At 48.9% G+C, this 10,218-nt stretch overlaps 1 protein-coding gene across 1 annotated transcript; it reads right to left on the bottom strand.

Annotated features, from left to right (window-relative positions):
• Positions 1 to 1,486: 1,486 nt before the first annotated feature.
• On the bottom strand, positions 1,487 to 2,170 carry LOC120928188 (ecto-ADP-ribosyltransferase 5-like). The gene has a single exon (XM_040339298.1). The coding sequence runs from the start codon at positions 2,153 to 2,155 to the stop codon at positions 1,487 to 1,489; it is 669 nt and encodes a 222-aa protein (XP_040195232.1). The 5' UTR covers positions 2,156 to 2,170.
• Positions 2,171 to 10,218: the final 8,048 nt, after the last annotated feature.

The following is a 10,218-nucleotide window of genomic DNA, read 5'->3' as shown; positions in this document are numbered from 1 at the left end:
GCCAGCAACATCACGTGGTGTTTTTACACAGTGTCAAGCCAGGCAGAGGCAGGCAAAATATCCGACCGCTTCGATGGGAGTTGTAGCACCGCACGTAGGCTGGCTGCGCTGCTCTCCTCTGACTGACTCCACCTCCCGGGAGCAGGGAGCTTGAGCACGCAGCTGCCGGCGCAGACTACAACTCCCATAAACAACAGCGGCGGCCATCACGCGATGTCACCTGACAGACTGAATAGTGACGGTGAGTCATTCAGCGGGCGGACACTCGTATAGCCGCAGCGCCGGCCGGCGGCAATTGTTTTGGTTATATAAAAAACAGTACAGTACCTAACTTGTGGGGGCACATGGGGGGGGACAGAGTACATTTTGGGGGTCGTGGCCCTATCAGGCCCCACCCTGGTGACACCATTGTCCTTCAGCAAGTAAGTGCTGAGGACAGGGCAGACTCCGGCTGAGATAATCAGTGGTAGGCTCAGAGCAGGCTGACAGCTAATTAACAACATCAGAGCAGCAGGCATTTAGGCAGGATCTGAGACTGATGTGGGGTGGCTAACAGGGAACAGCAGGAGGACAAAGGCTGGGTTCACACTGGTCCGACAAACGCTCCGACATTGGGAGCTCATGTCGCATTACGTGTAAAAATCAATGTTTGCCTATGGGAGATGTCTTAACTGGTCCGACACAAGTCGGTCCGACTTTGAAAATGCTCCCTGTACTACTTTGGTCCTACTTCAGCCCATTCAATATTATTGAAGTCGGATCAAAGTAGGAGCCTTGTCCTTACCATCTGACTTTTGACATCCGACATGTGATTACAGCAGCAGTAAAAGGAATTTATCTCACTCTGACTTGTTCTTTGACCAATCAAAACAATCCCAGACTATCACAAAGTTGGATCAAAGTAGTATCCTGTTCATGAAAGTCGGATGGATGTAGGACCGATGTAGGATCGATGTCGCAGAGCAAAGTAGGATGAAAGTTGTACTACTGTCTTGTAGTATAGTGTGAACCCAGCCTAATCCCAGGGGCAGCATACATGCCAAGTGTCCCATGTACCTCACCTCCCGATCTACAATCTTAAACCACAATCACCCCCCCCCCCCAATTGAAATTATTGGGGGGGGGGGTGACGTTGTGTTTTACCGCACCAGGTGACACCAACCCTAGTGACGCCACTGGCTCCACTCTTCAGGCTTTAGAACCACTATAAGATTGGTGGGATTTAGTGAAGGAACATCATAAATACAAGATCAGTTTGAGAAGGGATTTCATGCTTACCTCCATTGTACACACATTTACTGGATTTTTTTCCTGTAAAAAAAAAAAAATGTACAGAATGTCATATCAATACAAAAACACACAAGCTATCTCAACATCCCTGAACCAGAGAATATGATTAGCACAGTGAGCAATATCACTTCTTATGTTGGACCCACATTCTTCTTCACATTGACCGAACTGTAAACAACAAAAAGGAAAACATTTTCTAACCTTTATTCATGTAGTTACAGTTGTAGTTGTGACATCTCTTTTCTGTTGTTGCAAGGACAAATCTGGTTTGACCTCCCTCTTCTGTAAAACTGGTCACTTTGAAAACCTCATCTACTGGTATCAGGACCTCTTCTTCATATGGAAAATAAGAATAATTTTTAATTGATACGCCAAAGCAGCTGGTTAAATTGAAGAAAGTGTCTTTGTCAAACTTCTCTGCTTCTTTTTTACTCGTAGATGAAGAGGCAAATTGGCCAAATCTGATCTCAGTCCCTTTTTTCTGTTTAAAACATATGTCTTTCACCCCTCTGAACAATGTTGTTGTCTTTGGACAGCCCGTTCTAAGCAGAACCAAGGCCCGTGTCAGTAAGAAGTGCATAGAATGGTAAGGGAACTGATCCCAGCCTTTATAATCTTTCACTGCTTTGTGGAAATCCTTATAAAAGTTGTTGTCAGTATAAGCGGTGATGGCAAATCCATACTCTTTTCGGATACCATCTGGTAAACTCCATTTCTTATTCTTCCATGTTTCTACTGCCTTATCCCAAGTTTTTCCAAATATTGGGACAGCTTTTTTTTCTTTAGCAAGTAGGCCCTGTAGGACTTCACTCTCCATCTCTTTTGTACAGTCTTCATACTGGTCATCGAACGCCGTAACACTCATGTTTAGAGGATGAAATGTACACTGCAATGATAAGGAAAACTCCATCTTAGTAAAGCTATATATATATATATATATATATATATATATATATATATACATACATACATACACACACAGTATGTGTGTATTTATTACACTTTTGTGCTAATTTCTCTATATGCCTACAATTTTCTTCTTTTTTTTAACACTCTTTATTTAGTAATTTTCATACAGATAGGAATGCAACAACTTAGGTCACAAGCAGAGACAATGACCATTCCATAGACAAGTCAATACAGTATTCAGAACAGGATCCCACACTACTATAAAAACACGGGGCCAGATTCATCAATAGATACGCCGGCGGATCTCCTGATCCGCCGTCGTATCTGTGAGACCCGACGGTCGAATCTGTGAGATCCCACGGTCGGAGCTATGCGACTGATTCATAAGAATCAGTTCCGCATAGATCTCCCTTAGATCCGAATGGTGTAAGGGACTTACACCAGTCGAATCTTAGGCTGTAATCTCCCGCCGGCCGCTTGGTGTCGTCGCTTTGTTTTACACGTCGCATATGCAAATGAGGAGAACCGCCGATTCACGCCCGCCCGTCGCTCTTTTTCAACGTTGTTTGCGTTCGGCTTTTTCCGGCGGAGAGCTACTCCTGCTATATGAGGGGTAGCTAATGTTAAGTATGGCCGCCGTTCCCACGCCGAGATTCAAAATTTTTACGTCGTTTGCATAAGTCGATCGGGAATCCCGATGGCCGCAATTGACGTACCCGCCGCTAACAATGACGTCCTAGCGACGTCATTTGGAGCATGCGCACTGGGCTTTTTCGCCAGCGGCGCATGCGCAGTTAAATCTGATTTAAATTGTACACTCCCCCTAGCCGCGGAATTTGCATTCCGCCGGGGGGGAGTTACGATCCAACGGTGCAATTTGCGAGGTAAGTGCTTTATGAATCATGCACTAGCCTCGCTAAATTGCACCGGCGGATCGTAAACCAGGTGGATCTAGCGGATCTAAAGATCAGCTGAGCTACATGAATCCGGCCCACGGTGTTCACCATATGGAGTGGAGCTCATAAGTAATGAGAAAGGTACATATCTCTGCTGCAATTTTTAACAAACCTGAACATAAAATGGGGTTCCAGAAGCTGCCCATACAGTTAGGGCCACCTAAAGAAAGAACTGAAAGAAACAAACAAAGTATGCGAAAAAAAAAGGAGAAAGAAGGGAAAATTGAAAGTTGAAGAGGTGGAGAGAGGGTAGACTCACTCCCCCCAGGGCTAAATTAAGAACATCATGGGCCTGGTGCTGAGGATTTTGGTGGGGCCTTTTATAAATAATAAATAAATGCGTGGGAATGACATGAACGCAGCCCGGCCAAGGCAAGTGACCAAAGGCACAGAACCCAGAAGGAAGACCGGGTGAAGATGGAAGTGTCCAGGTCCCGCCTGATTCATCACAGCGCAGCACTGGAGAGCTCAGTCTGAAAATTGAAGTGTACACTAATGTGCTAATATGCTGTGCATACTTGTACATTGTGGCATAACCTACCCCAGGGCCTCTAAAAAGTAGTAATGTCAGGAAAGTTTACTACCGCTTTATTATCACAGGATCCCAGGAGCCTCTCATGGGGCCCCTACTGACCCAGTGGTCCTTGGGCAGTGCCTAAGTGCACAGTTGCCAACATTTAAAAAATATTTTCAGGGACACTTTTTTTATTTAAGTGCTATATTTAGAGTAGCTGAGATCCCCGATGTTCCTCTATACATCATAGTAGTAATCACAAAATTAAATGAGTACTAATAATGGGGCAGAACAAATATGAGAACTGATATTTCCTTTAGTTGAACTAACAAAAGTGTGTCTATTCTAGAGCTGGTAACATTGAGGATATTCAGTATAATTTTAAAGAACTGTTTTTGTGGGTAAGCGACATAGGGGAGGACGGTATATAAGTGGAAAGTATGTGCAGGTGAGGGAGAGGAATGTGGAGGGTCTAACAGTGGGCACTATGTACAGGAGAGGAGTGCAAAAGGCACTATGTACAGGAGAGGAGTGTGAAGGGTATGACAATTGGCAGTATGTACAGGAAGAGTGTGGAGGTATGACAGAGGGTAGTATGTACCAGAGAGAAGTGTGGAGGGTATGATGGGGCAGTATGTACAGGAGAGGAGTGTGGAGGGTATAACAGTGGGCAGTATGTACAGGAGAGGAATGTGGACGGTATGATAGTGGGCACTATGTATAGGAGAGGAGTGTGGAGGGTATGACAGTGAACGCTATGTATAGGAGAGGACTGTGGAGGGTATGACAGTGGGCACTATGTATAGGAGAGGAGTGTGAAGGGTATGACAGTGGGCGCTCTGTATAGGAGAGGAGTGTGTAGGGTGTGACAGTGGGCACTATGTACAGGAGAGGAGTGTGTAGGGTATGACAGTGAGCACTATGTATAGGAGAGAAGTGTGGAGAGTATGACAGTGGGCACTATGTACAGGAGAGGAGTCTGGAGAGTATGACAGTGAGCACTATGTACAGGAGAGGAGTGTGGAGGGTATGACAGTGGGCGCTCTGTATAGGAGAGGAGTGTGGAGGGTATGACAGTGGGCACTATGTACAGGAGAGGAGTGTGAAGGGTATGACAGTGGGCACTATGTATAGGAGAGAAGTGTGGAAAGTATGACAGTGGGCACTATGTACAGGAGAGGAGTGTGGAGAGTATGACAGTGAGCACTATGTACAGGAGAGGAGTGTGGAGAGTATGACAGTGAGCACTATGTACAGGAGAGGAGTGTGGAGAGTATGACAGTAAGCACTATGTACAGGAGTGGAATGATGTTTAGGGACTGCGTAGTGGTTAAGTGGGTCATACATGGATTGAAATTACGCCAATTATGCAGAGACCAGCCATAGTCGATCTATGTATGGGCTAGCTGGTTTTACACAAGTCAATCTATTAATCGACTTTAGTACAACCAGCCTGTTAGGTTTTTCCCAAACAATCAGTGCTGCCAGCTATAGTTAGCAACACTGATCATTGTACTCACTGGCAGAACACAATAACACTGCAGGAGTGATTCCCCCATCCACAGGTCAGCAGGTGAGAGGGTGTGTGGGGACAGGCTGGGGAGAGATACTAGTCAGTGGCTGGGTAGGCACTGGTAGTATCAGAGCCAGATACACACAGGTTACATACGCCACGATCGTTAGAGCGAGAACAATAATTCTAGTACTAGACCTCCTCTGTAACTCTAAACATGTAACCTAAAAAAAAATTAAAGCATCGCTTAGGATACCAAAAAGAATTGTGCTAACTTAACTAACTAGTGTTTTTTTTAACCACTTCCATAGCAGGTACTTACGCAGCTTCCCGCCCAAGCCAATTTTCAGCTTTCAGCACTGTCGCACTTTGAATGGCAATTGCGCGGTCATGCTACACTGTACCCAAACAAAATTGGCGTCCTTTTTTCCCCACAAATAGAGCTTTCTTTTGGTGGTATTCGATCACCTCTGCGATTTTTTTTTTTTGCGCAACAACTAAAAATAGGCTGAAAATTTGGAAAAAAAAATACGTTTTTATTTTTTTCTGTTAATTTTTTTGTAAATAAGTTTTCTCTTTCAATTACGGGCACTGATATGGCGGCACTAATGGGCACCGATGAGATGGCACTGATGGACATCGATGAGGTAGTACTGACGGGCACAGATGAGGTGGCACTGATTGGCGGCGCTGGTATGCGACACTGATGGGCACACATAGGCGGCACTGATGGGCACACATAGGCGGCACTGATGGGCACACATAGGCGGCACTGATGGGCACACATAGGCGGCACTGATGGGCACACATAGGCGGCACTGATGGGCACTCATGGGCGGCACTGGGCACTCATAGGCGGCACAGATGGGCACTCATGGGCGGCACTGATGGATACTTATGGGTGGCACAGATGGGCACTGATAGGTGGGCACTGGGCATGGATGGGCACTGTGGGGTGGCACTGATGGACACTGGGGTGGCACTGATGGACACTGGGGTGGCGCTGATGGACACTGGGGTGGCGCTGATGGACACTGGGGTGGCAGCACTGATTTTTGTCAGGTTGCCAGTCAGTGCCCATTTGTGGGCACTGACTGGCATCTTTTTTCTTTATGCTTTTTTTTATTTATTTTTTAGACTTTTTTTTTTTTTGCCATTTTTTTTTCTTGCCCACCCTGGTGCTCCAGGGTGGGCATCCCTGGTGGTCCAGTGTGGCGATCCGAGGGGGGGCTGCGCTGATAAACAATCAGCGCTAACCCCCCCTGTCAGGAGAGCCGCCGATCGGCTATCCTCTACTCGCGTCTGTCAGACGCGAGTGAGGAAGAGCCATCGACGGCTCTTCCTGTCTACATCGTGATCAGCCGTGGTTGGACACGGCTGATCACGTGGTAAAGAGTCTCCGCCGGAGGCTCTTTACCGAGATCGGAGATGCAGGGTGTCAGACTGACACCCCGCATCACCGATCGCCGCGATGCGCGCCCCCACGGGCGCGCGCGGCATGAAATCCTGCAGGACGTTCTAGAACGTCCTGTCAGGATTTCATAACCACTTCCCGGACGTAAATCGGCCATAGGCCGGGCGGGAAGTGGTTAATGAATGAAACTGTTTTTTCCCAAAAAAAAAACATGTTTGAAAAATTGCTGCGCAAATACCGTGCTAGAGCTGCACAATTAATCGTTAAAAAAATCGTGATCTCGATTCAACCCCCCTGACGATCTCCAATGCAGAGTTTGCTGATTCTTTCATATAACAAGTGGAAAGACTTTCAGCTATCAAAAGAAAATATCTGGGCAGTCTGCCAAGTTTTTAACAGGAAACAGTGGGGTAGATTCAGGTAGATTTGCACATTTCTTACGCATGCGCAGCGCAGCTCAATTGCGCTACGCCGGCGTAATCGTGCGAGATTGCCACCTGATTCAGGATGGCTTTTCGCGTAAATTTGCGCCTGCGTAAGGTAAATTTGAGGGCGCAAGCCTGCGCAAGTGAAAGTGGGTGTGCCCCTATGCAAATGATGGGCTGACCGTTCAACAGTGGCTTACGCCCGGCGTATCCTCGACGGAGCATGCGCAGATCGAACGCTTCCATGTGCGCAACTGCGCCTGTCCTACTTCCTGGGCTACGCCGGCCCACCTGCTTGCACTGAGCAAATAAATAGGGGCAGACATGCGCAGGTCCTGTGCAAAATTACATCCTGCTTTTTTCACCCCCCCTGAGCAAGGTAATTTTGCCCCAAATTTGCGATGGCACCTCCTCAGAGGGTAAAAAAGAGGAAAAATAATTTTAATTCCTCAGAGATGGAGGTCATGCTGGCGGCACTCACTAGGCATAATGCTGCCCTGTATGGTGCCCAGCGGAAAAACACCACCATAGCCCAAAGGAGGGCTATCTATGAAGCCATCACGCTGGACATCAATGCGATCGGGAATGAGGAGAGGACATGGGAGGAGATTCAAAAGAAACTGAACGACATGCGGCGTCGGAGTCTATTGACCTCCACCAGGAGGACACTATCTACCTCCAGGAGGATCCCACCATCCCTGACCTCCCCACCACCCCCCCGACCATCACCTCAACCCCCTCCAGTGTCCCTCCCTCCAGTGTCACCCCCTCCAGTGTCCCTCCCACCAGTGTCGCCCCCTCCAGTGTCCCTCCCACCAGTGTCGCCCCCTCCAGGCCAGCCCCCTCCCCTTCTTCTCCCTCAGTACGGGCCCCAGCCTCTCCTCCCAGGAAGGCTCTATTTAAAACGAGGGGTGTACCCTCAGGCCTCCGAGAAGGGCTGCAGGAGGAACAGGGCCGGCAGACACGCCATATAGGGGCCATGGTGGGAGACTTGAGGCGGGTGGCGGACAGCCTGGCCTCCTCCTCCTCCTCAGTACAGCAGGCCCTCACCCTGCATGCGGAGCTGGGGAAAAAAGACTCAGAGAGCCTGGAGGAAGTGAGCTCCAACTGTCTGGCCATGGTCACCTGCATGGTGGAGCAGCAGGGCGCCACAGCTTTGCTGACAGCGGAGGTGAGCAGGTTGGCAGAGGCGGTAGAGGCCAACACTGCTGCTGTGCGGGAGGAGGGTAGACTAACCCGGCAGCACCAGCAGAACAATACCACCCGGCAGCTTCGGATGCTGGCACAAACAAACTGTGTGCTCACCCACCTGGCCAACGCCATGGAGGGCAGGCAGGCACCACTTGCCAGGAGTGACCAAGTAGGGGATGCTGCTCCTCCATCCCCACCCCATGCTCCATCCCCACCCCATGCTCCATCCCCACCCCATGCTCCATCCCCACCCCAGGCTCCATCCTCAGCCCAGGCTCCACCACGCCGACTGAGGAGCCAGAGCCGGGGCACCCTTGGCACCAGGATGTCCAAAAGGAAAAAAAAGATAATTTTCCTGCGGATCCTTTTTTTTTTGGAAATATCGATTTCTGCTCATATTATGAGCTTATTTATTTTATTTGTATTATGCTCATATTATGAGCTTTTTTTTATTTATTTTGTAGTCCCTACACACAGTGAGGAGTGTATACTACAGTGTGACTGGTGTGTGAATGGGGGGGGGGGTCACTCCTGCTGGAAAAGGGGTGTCACCCTCTGCCATGTGAAAGGTGTATGAATGTACAGCAACATAATTGGAGCCTTGGCGCGGCGTTGCTGCTCCCTAATACCGTGCGGTATCCTTGGGTCTAATCCAATTTTTGGTGCATGTGGGGTGTGTGTGCTAGGGACCACAGTGGTGTGCACGCGTGCATTCTACTTGTGACATGATTAATGTGTGTTTAACATGAAAAGAGACGTTCCACGAGACAACTCCTGATTGCTCTTCCCTCAGTAGACCCGGTAGAGTTTCTTGGGGGGGGACTGTGTGGTTCGGGGGTCAGGTCATCACGTATGTCAATCTGCAGGCCGCTTCTCATGGCGAAGTTGTGCAGAATGCAACATGCACCGATGATCTGGCACACAAAGTTTGGGGAATACATCAGGGTACCCCCAGACTTATCCAGGCATCGGAAACGGGACTTCAGGAGGCCAAATGTGCGTTCCACCACTACACGGGTATGTATGTGTGCTTCATTGTATCTTTCCTCTCCTGGGGTTTGGGGGTTCCGGAATGGAGTCATAAGATGGGGTCCAAGTGCATATGCAGAGTCACCTGGAAGGGAAAAGACAGGAGGATGTTAGTCATGCATGTGCCCCTCGTGATGTCTGCATCATGGGGGGGGACAGTCATACCTGACACCCATGTCACTCACCGACCAGCCAGCTGTCCCTGTACATGTTCTGTTCAAATTCTGTTGGGATGCTGCTCTGACGGTATATGAAGCTGTCATGGCAGGACCCTGGGTGTTTGGCACGGACGTGCCATATGAGGCCATGGGCATCCACTATCACCTGGACATTGATGGGATGCCAATGCTTCCGATTGCAGTATATATGCTCTATGTCACAGGGGGGCTGTAGTGCCACATGTGTGCAATCAATGGCCCCCACGGTGCATGGGAATCTGGCAATTTGATAGAAATCTGTCACTGCCTTCTGCCGCAGGTCCTCCTGGGTGGGTTTGATGAAGTGGTAGGACATGTGTCTCAGGATTGCAGGGACAACCTGGTGCACACATCTGCTCATAGAGGATTGTGACATCCCAGCCACAATTCCACTTGTACGCTGAAAAGATCCACTTGCCAGGAAATGCAGGGTTGCCACTACCTTGACTAGTGGCTCCACTGCATGTCCACGATGTGTCTTGCTGGTGATGTCATCATGCAGGGTTGTGGCTAATTCCAGGATGACTTCAGGGCTGAATCTAAACATGCGAAACACCTCTGAATCCCCCATGGCAAAGATGTTCCTGCGCACTCGGTATACCCTCTCCCGTGCCCTCCTACGAGTCGGTTCCCTCAGTAGTATTGCTAGGAGGCGCTACCCCCGGAGGAGCCGCTGGTTAGATTTGGGACGGCATGATTATGTTACCTCTGTGATGTGTCTAGGGATGATGATGATGATGATGAAGAGGTAGAGAAAAGGGAAACTGCCGCTCCAGGTGA

The sequence above is a fragment of the Rana temporaria genome, chromosome 2, assembly GCF_905171775.1.
Source record: "Rana temporaria chromosome 2, aRanTem1.1, whole genome shotgun sequence".
Lineage (NCBI taxonomy): Eukaryota > Metazoa > Chordata > Amphibia > Anura > Ranidae > Rana > Rana temporaria.
This window is presented reverse-complemented; position numbering and strand designations above follow the sequence as displayed.

Bases quoted from the DNA above. Each gene is read 5' to 3' on its own strand.
- LOC120928188 (XM_040339298.1), bottom strand. From the start codon at position 2,155: ATGAGTGTTACGGCGTTCGATGACCAGTATGAAGACTGTACAAAAGAG.